The sequence below is a fragment of the Rhyacophila brunnea genome, unplaced genomic scaffold (genome assembly GCF_057557595.1).
Source record: "Rhyacophila brunnea isolate RB1 unplaced genomic scaffold, BYU_Rbru_1.0 scaffold_10, whole genome shotgun sequence".
Classification (NCBI taxonomy): Eukaryota; Metazoa; Arthropoda; class Insecta; order Trichoptera; family Rhyacophilidae; genus Rhyacophila; species Rhyacophila brunnea.
The window spans coordinates 20,796,943-20,815,785 of record NW_028232752.1 but is presented as its reverse complement, the minus strand read 5'-3'; the positions used below and the strand labels follow the sequence as shown (position 1 = coordinate 20,815,785).

The following is an 18,843-nucleotide window of genomic DNA, read 5'->3' as shown; positions in this document are numbered from 1 at the left end:
AATTTGCTTGTATGCACCATTTTCCTGCAACTCGAGGTAAGAAAAAAATGCCTCGTGCACCTGCTCAGTTGGCATCTGAACCACCACTTCGATTGACTCAGAATTCTTTGCATGACTGAAATAGAGCCGTCCTCATATTGGTCCATTGTAATTGGTTTAAGATTTTGCGGACGATCGTTAACGTATAAACATCATCTTCTGTAAAAAAGCATCGTTGAGAGGAGCGTTACCTGTTACTTAAAATTGCTTACGACAGATTGTCAGTAGGTATCTAAGTTATGATCCACGAGGTGATCCCTTGTCTTTCCAAGTTTGCTGCGAGGCACTGAAATAATATTAACTGGTTGGAGATTAAGTTACTTTGTCCATAAAAATATGATGCATTGTTCCTCTGGACGTGTCCAGAGGAACAATCAAATATTTGTCCAGAGGAACATGACATGGCAATTTTTAACAGTTTTTAATGTTATACTTTTTGGGGTTAAGTTATCAAAGACTTAATTAGCTCTAAAGCTTTTGAAAACAATACACTATTACGTGACATTAAATAGTGCCATATACAATAAAAAAGTCACTTGATAATAAACAAAAATACTTACTTTTTCATTGAAAAAAAGATAAACACTATGATTGACTTTCCCTTTGAGACACGAGACTAAACGTCAGGACAGTTTTCCCTGGTGTAAAAATGTGCGTTCGAATGTGTTGAAGGAAGAAAAATATGATTACCCATTTACGATAAAACACCACTGTCCAGAGGAACACAACTTGCCAATTATATATGAATAAGAAAAAGAGCCTATGGGACTAATTTACATTGTCCTCCTTGCCCCCCCCCCCCCTAATATTAAATCCTGGGTGCGCCACTGGTACACGTCGTCGTAGTTGAAAATAATGACAATCATTTCAACCGGATAAGTTCAGTAATTATTATTATCTTATTATCGTCGTTCCGTGTTATCAGTCAAGCAGAAAAAACATTTATCAGATACCTACCTACTCATTCTACGTAAAAGGTCTAGTATCCACCATAGATAATATACGTGAAGTATCCACACACTATTGTAATTTGGCCTCCGCTCCTAGTGCACTGCACCGCGAACTTTGAAGTTTTGTTTATCTGTCATTATTGCAATCTGTCAAACAATTGTCAAAACTTAAACTTTTAATTCATCGAAATGAGTGGGTTCGAAAAAGGTGTTTTAACAAAGAGCGAATTGAATCGAATCGCAAACGAATTCACTCGATTGAAAGGTTAGAGTTATGACTCTTATTATTAATTTAAAATATTTTTGTTTACTAACAGTGTAAGTATTTATTATAAAGTTTATTTTGATTTTTTCGACATGGTCTCAAAAAGTAGGTATTAATAAATGAACATGTGTTATAGGACGTTATTGGTGGTTTAAAGACAAGTTTGCTGCTATATATTTATTCGTACGTAAGTATTGTACTGTTTCTAAAATACTTAACAGTTTTAAAATTAATGAATAAAGTTTCACATTGAAAATCATGGTAGGTACACAATGTTCAAAATTAGAAGAGAAACTTTGTAATATCTCTCGATATACCTAGGTCTGAGATAATTTATAAAAAACCTAACTAAAAGAAATAGGTATCACAGTGTATTTATTAGTGAGATGTTATCAATGTTTATAATATTTAAATATATATTTCCAAACATCAATAAGTAAGTCCATATATGGTAAAAAATGTACATCGTTCACAATATATTATGCTATGTCTCATTTCCTTTTAGTATATTTAATACCCAGTTCTACATTGATATTTACTGCAATCTACATCTGAAATATTCAATGTTTAATTAAAACTATTAGGTACATCATTTTTTTAAATATTCAATTAAATGCTTGGCAATTGTTGAAATGAGTAGTAAGGTGTATTTGCACGCGTGTGTTTCTATTTATAAACATGTCTAGAGGGCCCAAGGTCAAGGTTACGTAATCGTTACGTTACGTTACATGGAGGATCTTGTATTTTATCTACTTACTTTCCCACATAATTGGTTCCTGAAAATGTGTTTGAACGTTGAATATTCGAAAGTAGAGGGATGTAAAAAAACATCAAAAAGTGTACCTACTTTAAAATATTTATTTATCAATCAGGTGTTTTCTTTATAAACTTGTCAAGAGAAAGTTGAATACCACCCTTTTATGTAGGTAACGTGAGCGGAGGAGAGAGAAGCGACCGCGTGGAAGCGCACAGTTTTTGCATTGTCAACAAAAATCTAAATTTTAAGAAAAGTACAAAATAACAAATTGTGCAAAAGTAGAACGTTGGAAAGTCGAGGGCCGCCTGTAGTGGTGGGCAGTGGGCACACAGTAATGTTTTGTCATTCTATATTTTAGCTCGAATGTTACGGTCACTTGTTGCTTATATTTTTTATTGTTATTGTTTACAAACCTATTTTACTAGCATTCATGACAACGCAATTCATGCAACACCAAGCCTTCAAATCAATTTGTACGATTTTTTTTTATTTTTCAATTTACATTTTTTCTCTTTTCACATTTTTATTAATAAGTCCGTTCAAAACATAAAATTAGGGTTTCACTGTAGGTACCATAGTACATATGTATTTTACAATAAATATCTAGTGGTATACTCAGTGGGCTTTGTATTTCTTACGTTTTAGACGCAAGCCAAAACTGGTTTCAAAATCTTGTTGCCTTAGCTTTCTCATTTCTATCGTATTAATCTGTTTTGTGGTCGCTTTATTTTTCAACTATACCCATTTCATCCACCGTGCCCGGAAATTTGTACGTATGCAGTTCGCCGTATCAAACTTCACCGTGAAATGTTGTATCAGTAATATATGGTCATATATTAAAGACCGTCCAAACTCTTTGGGTCGTATAGTACTGAGATAAAATTCATGTCTAAATAAAACACGATTCTTGTCGGTTTACCTTTACAGGAAGCCAACGGCAAACAAATTTTGAAAATAGCCGACATACTAGATTATTTGTTAGGTTAGTTGAGGTTTTCATTCTTGAATTCAAATAATGATATCGTTATTATCAGATATTTGAAACCAATCAATATCAAATTAATATTCATATTGAATCTAATAAAATTTGAACATTATTGTCTGCAATGCTCTACGAATGCATAATTTTTTCATTTATAAGCTCCAATAAGAAAGCTCACGGCGAACTGTGCTACGGTGAAATGTAATACGTACAATTTACATGTAACCTTAATCCACGTCAATAATTATACTTATTATTGAATTAGTGACTTATGAAAACTGTCGCGATCTGAGTCTTAATCTATCTCTACTCCCTCTCTGTATATGCTTTCAATTAACAATACTCTCTATATTTCCAGGAAATACTTATCTCGATCATGCCGGTACTTCTCTGTATGCTGAATCTCAGCTGAGAAACATAACAAAAGAACTGACGGAGAATCTATATCTCAATCCGCACACAAGTAAATTAACGACAGACCGCATCGACCAAGTGCGGTATCAAATATTAAATCACTTCAATACCAACTCAAAAGACTATTCAATAATATTTACATCTGGATCTACTGCTGCATTAAAACTTGTAGCCGAATGCTTTGACTACTGTACTGACAATCTAAATAGTACTAGAAAAGAATGCAGCAATGCAAACAAATCGGGTGCTTTTGTATATCTTCAAGACAATCATACATCAGTTCTTGGCATGCGAGATGTTGCTTTATCAAAAATGACTGACGTTTTGTGTATCCCTCGAAGTGATTTTTTTATTTCCACAGAAATCTGTGAAAAAAATATGAATAATCACTTTTTGGAGCGAGTACTTTTTGTATATCCCGCACAGTGCAACTTCAACGGCTATAAATACCCCCTTGATTTATGTCAAACAATAATTGATGGAGGTCTGAATATGTACACAAGAAAACATATTAATAAAACATTTTCAGAATGGGCCGTTCTGTTGGATGCGGCTGCTTTTGTATCAACAAACAATTTAGATCTCTCTGTATATAAACCGGATTTTGTGTGTTTGTCGTTTTATAAAATATTTGGATATCCTACTGGACTCGGTGCACTGCTGGTAAAGAATACCAGTTCAACTTTGCTAAACAAGAAACAATACTACGGAGGTGGTACCGTAGAAATCTCTCTGAGTGGAGTCAATTACCATGTTAAAAGAACTTCTCTTCATGAAAGGTTACGACTATAGATAATTCAGTATAATTGTATCTTCTTTCTCCTTCTGTTCAGTCCAATGCCAAGCATATGAGTAAGTGCAGATGGCACCTCAAAATAATCCCCGTCGTTTGCCAGTCTTCCCGAGTCATACCACCGTCCTGGAACTCTGTTGTGTACACCCGCATATGATATTTAACAGCCAACCGAGCCAAGTCAAATGTCATATCTTCACCTAAGATGTGCTGAGAGACTACGAGATCCACGCGCCTAATATCCACTGCACGCATCTATAGAATAAGTACACAATTATGCTGTTTAATTATAATGTTGAAATCTGATTGATTTAGAACATTTTTCATACATGAAAAATTATCATTAATGATCGTAGGACTACATATTTCAAGTATTTGATTTATTTTTTTTATTCCAGATTTGAAGATGGCACCATATCTTTTCTTTCAATATTGGCATTAAAACATGGATTCGATACACTCACTAGTCTTATCCCAAAACAATTTCAACAAAGTACAATGGAAAGAATCTCAGAACACTCATTCGCCTTATCGCAAAAATTATACATTCAATTGACTTCTTTACGACATTACAATGACCAACCAGTAACTAAGATCTATGCGGACACCGCTTATAGCAATATCTCTTGTCAAGGTGGAATTGTTAACTTCAATCTTCTGCGATCCAATGGGAGTTTCATCGGCTATTCTGAAGTAAGCATTAACAATAAGTTGTCACCCATGTAAAGTAGTGGCAGAGAGTCCGCTTCGGAAACCGTTAGTTTAAATCCAGTATCTGGCAAAATTCACAGATTGTCTTTCCGTGTGTGTTTGATCCAAAGGAAAACCCAATGCGTAGAGTGAATGGTTTTCTTAAAAAAGGTTTATTAATTTAGTACCATCACACATTCGGACAGCTAGATGCATCTATAATTAGCAGGAGTTTTCAGGTTTCATAATTTGCAATGCTAGGACTCATACCCCTTGCGTCCCTCCATCATCAGATCGATGGCATACAATACACACGCACCCCGCTGGACAATTTCCTCATATCAAAATCGTCCTACCATTGAACCACGGATTCCTGCGATCTACGGTAATAAAGTAGAACCTCAATTATCCAGATTTTTGCTAGTACGGATTCCATCATGATCATCAGTTTTGTATGTAAATCAAATAAAGTCATGGATGAATAGTGCATTTTCAAAGAATATGGTGTATTCTGAAACTAAAAACATTTAGTTTTCCAATATTTTATTCAAATTATCTAGACTTTACTGTATTATTAAGTTGAATGATACTTATTTTTACAGCTTTCATTATTTCATAATAATATAATAGTTAAATAAACTATTTTTTTATTCAATGAATAACTTGCAACATTCTTATTTTTTTTTCAAATCGGCATGTTTCTGCTCTTGTGAATTATTCGTTGAATAAAAAAAATACTTTATTTAATTATAAACAAATGCAAGTAGTTGTGTTACTACTTGAAAGGATCCTAATGCTGGCCAGGGTCAAGTTATGTACATACCTATTATAGGTATCTTGAAAACCATCAATATTTGTGAAATTGGAGAAGTGTTCAGAAGTTACATGATTATTAGTTAATTTCATCATAATTAGGTAGGGTCAGTGGCGCACCCAGGATTTAATATTGGGGGGGGGCCAAGGAGGAGAATGTAAATTAGTCCCATAGGATCTTTTTCTTCTTCACAGCCTAACTTCTCGTTTATCGGCCCTTTGTCTATTGCACTTGTCTATTATCGGTGTACCTACACCATGGTCCCCACATCCTGAAACGGGTCCTCAGGCTAGGATATTTGGCGGCCCCCCTACCTACCGCTAAGATTAAAGGCAGTGTGAAACACTACATTAACGTTTTTCAAATTATGTTTTAGTTCAAATTAAGGGTACTCATACAGTGAATTATTGGCGATTTTTAATACATCTACTTTAATGATGGAGCTGTAAACAATCGACACATAATAATCAAAAAATATATTGCACAACTATATAATTGAAAATGTTCATGGTCATGAAGTATAATAGCGCCGCAGGCGACTTTTTTACTATTAAAGCTAATTTATGATGTGTGTTTATCTCATTTATCTGGTCAACCCGACACGCCAGGCCCCCCACAGCCCGGGCCCCCAGGTTAGAGCCTTGTCAACCCTCCCCAGCCATGACCTATACCACTCCGGAATTCGGGTGGACACCGAGAATTTCATTAGGGAACGGGTTTCTAAAAAACCTGACATTAGTGTTTCGAAATTTTTGTGTTAGAAATTAAAATCTAAGAAATTTTACTAAAAAGGGTGCTGGAGAATTACAAATCATTTTTTGCCGTGTTGTTTGTCTAAGCCCAAGGTATAGTTTATTGGCTTTCGATTTCAATGTGTAAAATCATTCTGATGATTTTCATATTTTGGGGGGGCCAAGGCCCCCTGCCCCCCCCCCCCCCCTGGGTGCGCCACTGGGTAGGGTACACTTGTCTATATTGGCCGGAATTCGATGGGTGCATGTTCCAATACCGCCCGGCACCATATTTTTTTTTCTCAGTTTCTGAAGTGTTTCCGAATTATGTATGTTGAATTTTAACAATTATATCGCTTAATCTCTATCCAATTTTTTTCAGGTCTCTCATATGGCTGAACTTTTCAACATACATATTCGAACAGGATGTTTTTGTAACCCCGGTGCTTGCCAACGACATCTAAGGCTTTCCGATGAAGATTTAAAAAAACATCATAATGCTGGCCACGTCTGTGGCGATAATTATGATTTAGTTAATGGCGTCCCGACTGGTTCAATTAGAGTTTCTTTTGGATATATGTCAATCAGTAAAGATGTCGATACGCTCGTAGAAATGATCAAGAAATGTTTTGTAGATGAAAAGGAACCAGCTGAAAAAACATCTGAATATAAACATACAAATAAAATAAAATCTTCACTACAATTGATTGACAGAGTCTCAATAAATAATGAAGTTTGGTTGGCAAAAGGGATATTAAAAGAAATTTGCATTTATCCTTTGAAATCTTGTGCGGCTTTCAGAGTTTATAATTCATGGGAAATTGGATTTAAAGGCTTGAAATATGACAGGGAGTGGATGATAGTAACCGATTCCGGTGTTGCACTAACTCAAAAACAAGACACAAGAATGTGTCTTATTCAACCGTCTATTGATTTGGATAATAATTGTTTGGTTTTGACCTTCCCAGGTTGGTAATACGTATTATTATATTTGTATGTATTCTAATTCTCTCATTTAATTATAAGTAGTAAGCACTTGGTAATAGCAAAGTTAATGGCAGTCTAAAATAGATATTGACATTATCCATCATATTGTGTAATATTTTTGTACTACCTATCATGTATTGAACTATTACTAACTCGCAAGCACGTTTACATGTTCTAAAATTCCATGCGTGCAAGGCTGGCCATAGAAAATGAGCATGTACGCAATCTGTACTTTACATTCATTATTAACCCTGGATTACCCTTTAATTATTTAATATTGTGTACACATACTGCCATCTCTTGGAATTATGGTAAAATATATAATAACCGAAATACAAGTCTTTATAATTATACCAAAAAGACATATTTATAAGGTTTTATATTTTAATAAAAAATATAAAAGCTAATACCTCTCAGCATTTAATGCGTTGAGAAACAATATTATTCAGTTTTACTTTTATCGACCACTACTAACTCTTTGATTTATTTTTTAGGTGTAATAAATGCAACAATCTCCTTGGATATTCAAAATGATTTGGTTGCCTCCGAGACTTCGCTGTGTCAATCAAAAGTATGCGGGGACAATATAAATGGTTTCGACTGCGGCGATGACGTTTCCAAATGGCTTTTGAATGTATTGGGTTCACCAGGATTGAGACTGATTCGTCAAAATGATGCCGAATTTAGAACATATAAAAAGAATGACCAAAGCCCACTCAATGACGAAAAACCTAAACTAGTATCACTTTCAAACAAGGCTCCATATCTTCTAATAAATGTTGCCAGTGTCAAATGGCTCGAAAATAAAATTCAATCACGAGAATTCAGTGATAGAATAGACAACTTAGTCGGACGGTTCAGGGGGAATTTAATAATAGAAACCAAGAACGAATTCGAAGAGCTCTCCTGGTTAAAAATAAGAATTGGCGACATTATATTACAAGTATGTCTATATTTTTAATAATCAGTATTTTTACTCATTTTATTCTGCATGTTCACATAGAAAATTAGTTAAAATCAGATATGTATATGTATTTGAGAAAATGAAATTCACCTAAACGAAATTTCGTATTACAGCGTTTGATTTCATTTCAAGAACATTTTTATTATGGTAGAACTCGTAGCCACAGGGAATTAATATCTCATTGAAATGCGGCAGCATTTGTTAGCTGCTATCTTTAGCAGTCATCATGTCTGTATCATACGTAATATGACATATGCGATTTTTGTGGTTGTTCATCTAAACCATTTTATTATGAGAAAATATCTGTAGGATGAAAATATTAGGGATGCTAGACTTTTTAACTGTCATCTACAAATAAAACGATGTATCTATATTGGATATGCATGCATGAAAATTTCTCTTTTCTAAAACCAATATAAGTTAATTCAAAGACAGATAGGTACTGGACGAAAGGCAGTTTCACCCTACATAATTCAGAATTATTTCGGCATTCGCTTTCAATTGACTAGGAAAATCATGGGAAACCTAGTTGAGAAAAAATTATAGGTACCTAGTTGAATTAATCTATCAGAAATATTAAACCATCATATCCACCGCTAATATTTTAGTTTTAAAAAATATAATGGTCTCAAACCCCACACTAAATATAGCATGTCTCGCTTTGCACCATATTGTTTTTATCAGAATAAATTATGAATTGTACTTACTAAGTCTTGCAAAAATAATAATATATACATATAATATAATCTCAGTGTTATACAGTCATCTGTTTCCGATCCAACAGCTCACAGAGAACTGTGATACGATGAACTCCATAAGTTTTGCATTGTAATAGCGCCTGTATACGTGCATGGATTTACTTGAGTGTCTTTTTTAAACTATTGCAATAATAACTGTTAGCACATAAAAGTACTGACTGTTTCTCAATCTCATTCTTCAAGCGTTAGCAAGACGCGATGTTGTCATTGTATGGTGCTATTTAACAGGTTCGTAGATAATTGGTATACATCAAAATGTTCTGTGTGGTGTAGGTCGTATTTCTTCAGACAGGTTCACCACTATCGTTCTACTGTGCATGAGCATCCGCCATGCAAGTACCAATAATTATTGCCTGCAAATCCAGAAGCTTCTGATTTTTTTTGTTCCATACATGCAATATTGCAACTTGCATGATAATACGTGTTTACACGTGCATTTTCTTGTTATGGCTGCGATAATACGTAGGTACATGTTCTTTAGTTACTTCTTGTTATTAAAACTTTTATTGTGTGTAATTATATTCGCAAATAATAAAAACACAGAACTATTTTTAATTATCCATGTTCATAATGGAATCAAAAGGAACAAGTGAAAAATGTGACACTTGTTTCAAAACAAAATGAAAATAATAAATGAGTCATTTGTTTGTTAAAACAAATGAAAATGCAGTAAACTGCATTACTGCTCGAGCTTTCATTTATTATTTTCACCAATTAATGTCACCATATACTGTAAATGGGGTATAAGTGCATATTTAGTAATGTTTCGGTTATGGGTGTCAAAATGGTCATTTATGTAGTAATTAATAAAACAATATCATCCATCGGTAAAGGTAAACTATTTTACATTGGTATCATAGGTGATTCGCAGATATATTGGAATTGTTTGCTGCAATGCCGTAACAATACCACTACAACTGCAAATCGCTTTTGCCTTAAGTCACGTTGACACGGTCCAAGTACACTTGGATCGAGTGCCATCCAAGTGACAGCTTCATACTATTTATTCCTATCCAAGTTAACTTGGATGGCACTCGTATGAGACATCTTCATACTAATTATTCCTATCCAAGCTACTTGGACCGCGTCCTACTCATCCAAGTTAACTTGGATAGGAATAAATAGTATGAAGCTGTCACTTGGATGAGACATCTTCATACTAATTATTCCTATCCAAGTCTACTTGGATCGTACTTGGACCGTGTCAACGCGGCTTTACCTACTGTAGAAAGATTTACATATTAAAAAACCATTACAAGTGCAAGTTTGAGGGTTTGTTGTGGGAGCATTTGTACATCTAATAATTGGTGGACTGAATCTAAAATTGTATCGAAATATTTGCAGTTTTTGAAAGATGCGAGCAAATCGATAATGGTGTGGCTACAAATGAATTCGCTATGTGAAATGGGTTGTAGCTAATTTAAAAGTTACTCCACAAATCCTTTTGTTTTAGCTTCACTTCATATATACAGCCGAACTCGGTTATTACGAGGAAGATGGGACCGACTGAATTTGCTCATAAGCATTACTCGTTATATAACATTTTTCGCACCATATTCTATTTAAGTATAGAACATTTGAAAAACTCCCCGAAACAAGCATGGCATTCATAAACTACAAAAGTTGTTTATTGTAATGAAGTGCTGAGCCGCCGGCACTGGTAGGTTCCTACTGACTTCACAAAGTTTAAATTTTTACATGCAATTTCAACCATATGCGTGGATACTTTTTCAATGTTGTCAGCGAATACACCAGTTAGGTACTTAGACACTTAACTAGTGTCATAAATATAATCCGATCCCAGCGCCATCGATCTAGTTACCTGCCCGATCGGATTTTATTGCTTAGGGTCGAAAATGTTGCTTTAAACGATCGACACATTAACAGTTTTGCTCGGTATACCCGAGAAGTAGCTCGTTATAAAAGTGAATAAACGTATGGAGAAAATCAAACTAAAATATCAACAAATGTTTCCTCATTACATCCGAGATCTCGCTATTTCCGTGATCTTAATAATCAAGTTCGACTGTACCTACATATAATTTATTGTTATGAGCACTATAACACGCCGAGAGACCCATTGACAGTACCTAATATTGTGAAACAGTATTGTAGATAGTAATAGAAGTGAACCAAACAACCAAGCTTTGAAAAAATAACGTAAATATATTGTGACCTCCCTGGGATCGAACCCGGAGCCTCCGGATAAAAAGCCAGCACTTTACGCACTGGATGTTGAGATCCCCGGGGTTCCAGCGGCTAGCTCAGGAGTCCATCGAACCCCGGATTCACAAAAAAAAGAAATTTCAACGGTTGGAGTATAAATAAAACACAGTCCTTCGTGCTCGTAACGTGATATTGTTTATATTTTACATTTTTTTAGTTTTACAAATTATATTTGGGATTTTTACAGTTGTAGTCGTCAGGTCCGTACCTATCGGAAAGGGGACGCTTACTAACATCCTTTTTTTTCTTTCTTTTTAAATTCCTCGTACCGACGCCATCCAGCAAAAAAAAGGACTCTCGTGATTGGCCAAATTTTATCGCGTGATCTTTGATTCGGCGAATCACGAGCCTGACCCTGGCGCCGGCGCGCGAGGATTTCACGCACAATGCGCGGCAAAATTTATTATATTTAAATCCTTATATTTAGTCTTAAAATTATCTCTTTCATCCATCATCATTTTTACTTTTTAAATTAAAAAGAAATACTTACGTGGTTGAGCAAGGAATCAGATTAGATGTTTTATGAAGCCGTTTCTAGAGGTCAGGGTTACGTTTCGACTTAAGCTACTAAATGATTATTTTACACCGGGAGAAGCCCGCCTGTAACAGGGGTGTATCAATGTTCTTACTCCTTTGCTTGTTTTATTCATTGATTTAAGAAATAGTTGAATCTAATATTATTGTATCGAGAATACTTGCTTTTCCCTCCACCACCCGCCACGTCTCCACACCCGTTATGCAGGCGTATACCGTGGCGTAACGAACGATAGGCGCTGTTCAAATTTGTGCCGAAAGTGTCCCAGGAGCAACTTCCCAAGACCTTGGTTGGCGTGCACTAGAGTGTGCCTATAATTCCATATAATGTATGATCGAGAATGATGTAATGATCGAGAATACTGAATAATATTATAATATGGTTTGTATTTTTCTATTGGTTTAAAGGTAGATGGTCCATGTCAACGGTGCCAGATGGTGTGTATTGACCAAGAAAGTGGTGAGAAAACTGTGGAGCCACTTCGTACCATTTCCAAGGAGTTTCGAGGAAAAATAAATTTTGGAGCATATCTCTCACACGAAGACTTGTGTGAGAAAACTAATATTCTCCGATGCGGCGATATTCTATATTCCAAATCAAAAATTTGTGATAAAGTGTGATATTTTTAGATAAGTCTAAATAGTGTGTTTTTTGTGTGGAAGAGAATTGAAACATAATGGAAAGGCCAGGTAGTTGGAGAAAATGAGACAGGATCCAGATGAAGTCAAATCCCGCTGAGCGATATACCAAGAGAAAAGAAGAAAGTAGTTTTTTTATATAATAAAATGTCAATAAAATAATAATTAGTAAAACAAATTATTTTCCAATAAATAATATATTTACATTTTATTACAATAGACAGTATGTATTGTCAATCTAACTGATAAATCCCAGTTTGGTCAAAAATTACTTTTTTATTGAACATGGTAGTATTATAGAATATCTAACTACTGTCTGATGACAAGTCGCTGTAGTCGCGTATAGAAGACTTCTCAGTGACATGCTTGTCATGGCGGCAACGCATGCTAGAGGCATATTTAAATAATGTATCGGCTCTCCTTTAAGATGCGACTATTTTTCTTATTCACAATAAACCAAAAGTTTACTGATAATAATTCTAACATCACTCCTGATGGTTTTAAACATATTTTTATTATAAAAATATTCAATTTTATTATGAGCGGCACTGTACGGAATTGTTTGTTCACAGTTTTAACATGTGGACAAGAAATTCTTGTTCGACAATATGTGTAAGATTTTTGCACCAATAACACATCCAATTATGTCAAAAATTAAACCATAAAAATCCCTTTTGTTTGGATGTTCGTTTGGATGTTCTGTTTTGGATTTACGAGGTTTACAAAATAGAATGACAGTACGTTGTTATTTATATCATAGATATCTAATGAATCCTAACTATAATAAATTTCTTGGCTTATACAACACCATCATTAGATGTATGTGTATATGAATCTACTGATGGTGTGATGGCATTATATATTTAATAAAAGTGAATTTCCTCAAATTTTCTTTGAAATCCATATGGAGAGTTAGCCTAACTGTTGAATGTAATCAATTGCCAAGTGTCGAGACCTGTGCATGCGTAGAAAGTACTTCTCAAGGGATTCAATCGTGCATTACACATTTCTATCAGATTTCATGACAGCACGCAGTTAATTGGTTGGCTAGAAATAATGGGGGTTATAGGACAACCCTCTGATACTTTTTGGACAGTAGAAACCACTTCATCGAAGTCTGGAAGGGCCATGGTCTGGAGTTTGGAGTACACTCCTACTTCATTTATGACGACTTCAAATGAACCTGAAAGTTAAGTTTATTATCAATATCCCAAGCTGATTGACACTTAAATACTTGTAAGTATGTGAAACATGGTAAAAATGTTTAATTAAATATTAGATGGTGTTGCTTGACGAAACTACTTCTTGTTAAACTATCGGTATAAATTATTTGTACAGATAATTACTGATGATCTTGTGTGGGCTCATTACAATAAATTCTAACATATTTAATAAACCATAATACGTTTTATTTAACGAATAATTCACAGGATTTGAGAATGTAACATTCCATATATTGAACATACTTAACTTGAAAACACCCCAGATATATTACCTACTAGAAAAATCACATTTGAAATTAAAGGCAATTAATACTCCTTGATTTAAAACACAAAAACCGATATATTAATAAACATTTCATGTAGGACCTACTAGTTTAAAAATGATCGTAATTAGGTAGGAGGCCCGTAGATTAATTGGTCGAGCATATTGGCGTGAAACCGTTGGATGTACGGGTTCAAATCCCGTCGGGCGTCGTATTTTTTTCAAATGTGATTTTTTTCTAGTATGTAGGTAGATGTATTATTACATCCGAGGTGTTTTCAAGGCATGTATGTTCTAATATATTTTGTCAAATAATTGTGTGTTCCACACCCCCAGTATATTATATGAATCATTCAGGGGTCGAAATGGAACGGAACGCACCGGAGCGCCGTTCCGGCTCGTGAAATTTGTAAAATTATCGCTCCGTTTCGTGGAAAAAATATGTTGACCGTCTGAGCTAGATAGGCCATAGAATAGAAAATCTGACTCACTTATTTTTATAAAATACACATACGATTTGATGACTATGTAAATATCTTCAGAAAATTTGTCGAGCGCTCCGGTTCGTAAACTTTTCCATTTTGAGAGCTGGAATCATTGTAATAACAAGTATTCACTCGAACGTTAAAATAAACAGTTAATAATATTCTGAGACCAATAAAACAAGTTTAATAATTTGTAACGGTAAATTATTAAACTATCACCTTTTCAAATTAAATAAATAGGAATACAAAACCTTGCCTCCCGCGATTACAGACAACATCTACAAGGGGCAAATTTTCTTTTAATCTTTTTGCTAAATTTAAACAGTGGCCTCCATAATCGCAAACGCCGCTGAAAATATAATATAAAATATTACGAATTAATTTATATCAAACCATCTAATTTTTATTAGGTTAGATAAAGATTATGAGGTTACCAGAACTCAATTTTGACAGACACTGGAATTGATTTTTTTGGGACATCTGCCATTTTTCATCAATCAAATAAGAACATTAAATTTTATTGTGCCTATCTAATGATCACAATATTTAAGTCAGCTGATAGTATTTTACTACTATACTCATTATGAAACCGAGCTGTCAAACACGACATCGAATAACCCTTAACCTAAAGACGCCAACATTCAGAAATTAAATGTCTTTATTATAAAGTTGGCAGCGGAAAAAATATGGATTTTGTCTGTGGTCAGGTCGTCTATGTAGATTGTAGGGATACTTAATTTAGTACGAAGGCTTCATCTTACGTAGGTACTATAACAATATACCTAGATCTACGGGTCTTTACGGACTACGGAATTAAAAATCCTTTACTACTCCTTAGTTAGAACCCGGCTTGAGATTGCCGCATTATTTGAAATACAACCTTTGGTGGAGTGGGTTCAAAAGAAAATTTTGAGACTCGTTTACAGTCCTTGAAACTTATCTAAAGAACGGTCAATAATGGAACTACGAACTACCATATGGACGCCATTTTGAAAAAGTCATTCGAATGTCAGATTATGTCCAGTTGCATGTCTTGATTGGGCAGTTTACGACAGTGGCTCCCCTTCCATTCATTAGATAAGTTGGTAGGTCTGTACTTGAGGGTGTATGGATCTGTTCCATGACAAAACAGAACAATGATAAATATAACCTTTCAGGAAAAATATAAATTTAATATTGAAATTGTCTATTATGTTGATAGATTTTTGATACACCATAATAAATAAATTATATACTTACCTAATTGCTAGAAAGCTTCAAATAAACGGGACTTTGCTGGCAAGCGGCAAACGGGACTTTGCGGTCAATAATTATAATATGTTCAAAATGATTGGGTGACTAGGTACAACGAAATAATGACCTAACCTAACCTAAATAGATTCCACAAAAATTAATGTTTCATTTTTCCACTGGCTGTTGTTTTGTCCGGTCACCGTGGATCGTAGCTTCCTCTAGGTATGCTTACATACTGTAGTTTAAACACTAGAAGATATCTATATTTAGCCACATATTTTTTCTGACTTATATGCGGCATAGAAGAGAACTCCCATTCTTGGTAGGATTGACCTGTATCCTTGATAACTATCTTAGAAATCGGGATCATCAGTTGTTTGTTCTCCCAAGGTGCAGAACTAATTGGCCATTGGCGACCCCAATTGGGAGGGCAATAACTCATCGCTATAGGATTTGTTTCCCGAATATCCATTTTTGTCGAAATCGACATTTTAATGCAGTTCAATTTCTTTTATCGAACTCTACCGAAATCATTTATAAAAACAATATATTTTTATCTAGGAGCAGAGATATTTTTTTGAAAAACCCGAATACGCCATGTTAAGTTGCAATTACTCCGTGTTGTTCTCCCGAATGTCCAACTATTCGTACCTGAATATCCAAGTTAATTTCGGTCGAAATAAATCTCGGCTGAGTTTTTATTTCCCGAATATGACTTTTAGCCAATCAAATCGCGCTGACGCCGTGCATCTCGCTCCCACATTCACGCTGTCCAGCTCTAAAACAATCACACCCACTTTCATATTTTTCGGCCGTACGGAGTGCTCTTTCAAATTTCGTCTTATTGATATTGTTTTTAAAGTTACTATTGTTTTAATAGTGAATTCATCAAATTTGAAAAGATCATTTATAGCTGATACATCACCAGTTCGCCCTGAACTTATAGTAAAGTTATGGAAGTGAGTATTTTAACCTAAATAACTGCATTTTGTTTTGATAAATGACACAAAATCCCAACGGTTATATGAATTCTACAGTATGACCCGGCAACTACTATGACGTAAAAAATAATTATTATTAATCAAACATTGTTTGTCTTTATTTTACTTTTAATCTAGGTATTTCTATGAAAATAAAGGCGATGCTATTATTTATTTTTGAATGCGCTGATAGTTAATTTAATTTAATATGTATGTTAGTAACTATTTATTTGGTGAATATTATATACTTAGGATATTGGTACCTACCTAATATTAGCAGCCATTGGTAATTAATTTATAGATGCTATTATTTTGTGTTGTCATTCCAATAGTAAATATATAATATTTATTTGGTGGTTTATAATAAGTTTAATTGTTAATTATAGAAATATATAGATATAATAATATACAGATATATATACATAGATTTTTTTTTTTGGAAAAAGTATTAATATAAAATTGTTAGCAAGTACGAGTAAGTACCATCATAAAATATTGGAGAAATCCGTGACGTCGGTTAGTAATTGAAGTAGTAGATATCTACTTTTATTTAATAAACAAAAACCGATCGCCGATAGTCGCTTGATTTTGAAGAATACTGATGAGCAGGTATTACAAGGCCAATAGTTAAAGTTTGTCGTCATAAGTATGTCACCTCGTAGCATAGTGGATAATTCGTGGACTGGGTCGTAAACCCAGGAGATGCAGGACGATTCCTGCCGGGTGTCTTACTTTTTTCAAAAAGATTTTTTCTATTGGTCATAATATATTTTCTCAGAAGTGATTTTCAAAATTATGTATGTTCAATATTTAGAGTGGTACATTCTTAAATCTTGTGAATTATTCGTTGAATAAAAAAAAAGATTATTAAAAACTATTTTATTACTTATTACGAAAAAACCGAAAAAAGCGAATGCCGCATGTTATTATTACCTACGAACTTGGGTTATTACGATCATTAGGTATTTAAATAGTAAAAGTAATCATTAACAATTATCGTGTAAATAAATATAACATTTGAGGTGCGTACTTTTTGACCACTCAGTAATCCGTGGGCCGTGCAGCAATACACTACGGTCTTAAGTCCCGAACGTCCTTGTTTTGTCCCGAATATCCATTATTCTGAGAGCGCTAAAAATTTCCCGAATATCCACGAGTACTTGTAAATAAAACGCATTTTCTGTGCATTTACTGATTTATACTAATATATTATTCTTGGAATCTATTCTTAGATAATGTTGCAATCATACAGTGTAGAAAGAATGATTGATACATCTACTGATATTTCAATATACGTCAATGAAATTTGTTTTTCGTCTCCTGAAAAATTGACATTTGGTCTATTCGGGAAACAAATCCTATAGTGACAAACTGTAGATGAGTATTATAAATAGGTGGGCGTAAATTCATAAAATAGGGTCTACTTTTAGCTCATTCGGTACTCTTCCTTGCATCTACTTTATAATTTTTGTATTATTTACTCTTTCTACTGTTTTTTTTTTAATACTTCATCAATCTCTTTCTTTTTTATAGCGTTTTGATACTATTTATTTGTTGTGAATGTTTTAAATTTATAAAGTTCACTAGAAGTATGTGGAATTTAATAAATTTGACTTCAACTTGACATTTCAGCGTATCTATTCTATACTTATCGACCGCTGAAGTGATACATATTATTATCAAACTTAGGGTAGGTTTGCATCAAAGTATTAGCACTTATTGTAAAAATTACAATAAGTTGGTTGTAATTGTTGCAAGTGCTATATTTTAACAGCACCTCTCTTGGCTGGGATAAAATTTAGAGCGAGATAGACAGTTTTGACGGCTAACTTATTGTAACAATTATAATACCTCGGTACAAATATGTAATAAATACTATCACTTTATCACTTTAGTGGTCGATAGTCGCCTTGTGTATAGAATAGACCCACAGGCATCTCACTTGGTATTAATTATTGTTATAAGACTGAATTTTTGATCGTTTATTTTTGCAATGATATAAAAACGCATATTTTTTACACAGCTTTTACACAGTTTGCTCGCATTTGAGATGGATATTCTTATTTTTGTTTATTAAAATAAATATATTAATGAAGGAAAGAGAAAAGGAAGGAAAA

General features: G+C 34.0%; 2 protein-coding genes across 3 annotated transcripts; one reads left to right on the top strand and one right to left on the bottom strand.

The window, feature by feature from the left end:
* Nucleotides 1-1,044: 1,044 nt before the first annotated feature.
* Nucleotides 1,045-12,690, top strand: mal (molybdenum cofactor sulfurase). 2 transcript variants are annotated; one of them, XM_085952232.1, is made up of 7 exons: nt 1,045-1,254; nt 1,391-1,441; nt 3,352-4,186; nt 4,599-4,893; nt 6,818-7,403; nt 7,917-8,365; nt 12,313-12,690. In XM_085952232.1, the coding sequence occupies exons 1-7, from the start codon at nt 1,179-1,181 to the stop codon at nt 12,523-12,525; spliced, it is 2,505 nt and encodes an 834-aa protein (XP_085808358.1). In that variant the 5' UTR covers nt 1,045-1,178; the 3' UTR covers nt 12,526-12,690. The 2 variants fall into 2 exon arrangements, with proteins under 2 accessions (XP_085808358.1, XP_085808365.1); XM_085952239.1 differs by lacking the exon at nt 1,391-1,441 and having other exon boundaries at nt 12,313-12,688.
* Nucleotides 12,691-12,733: 43 nt separating this feature from the next.
* LOC147078991 (migration and invasion enhancer 1) lies at nt 12,734-15,149 on the bottom strand. Its single transcript, XM_085952250.1, has 3 exons — nt 14,948-15,149; nt 14,765-14,862; nt 12,734-13,726 (listed from the first exon to the last, which is right to left on the bottom strand). The coding sequence occupies exons 1-3, from the start codon at nt 14,998-15,000 to the stop codon at nt 13,563-13,565; spliced, it is 315 nt and encodes a 104-aa protein (XP_085808376.1). The 5' UTR covers nt 15,001-15,149; the 3' UTR covers nt 12,734-13,562.
* Between the last annotated feature and the right edge of the window lie 3,694 nt (nt 15,150-18,843).

Coding starts and splice junctions, on each gene's coding strand:
- LOC147078991 (XM_085952250.1), bottom strand. CDS start 15,000: ATGGCAGATGTCCCAAAAAAATCAATTCCAGTGTCTGTCAAAATTGAG. Junction 14,863..14,947: donor TCTGTCAAAATTGAGTTCTG/GTAACCTCATAA, acceptor TTATATTTTCAG/CGGCGTTTGCGATTATGGAG. Junction 13,727..14,764: donor CTGTAATCGCGGGAGGCAAG/GTTTTGTATTCC, acceptor CTTAACTTTCAG/GTTCATTTGAAGTCGTCATA.
- mal (XM_085952232.1), top strand. CDS start 1,179: ATGAGTGGGTTCGAAAAAGGTGTTTTAACAAAGAGCGAATTGAATCGA. Junction 1,442..3,351: donor TGCTATATATTTATTCGTAC/GTAAGTATTGTA, acceptor CTATATTTCCAG/GAAATACTTATCTCGATCAT. Junction 7,404..7,916: donor TTTGGTTTTGACCTTCCCAG/GTTGGTAATACG, acceptor TTTATTTTTTAG/GTGTAATAAATGCAACAATC.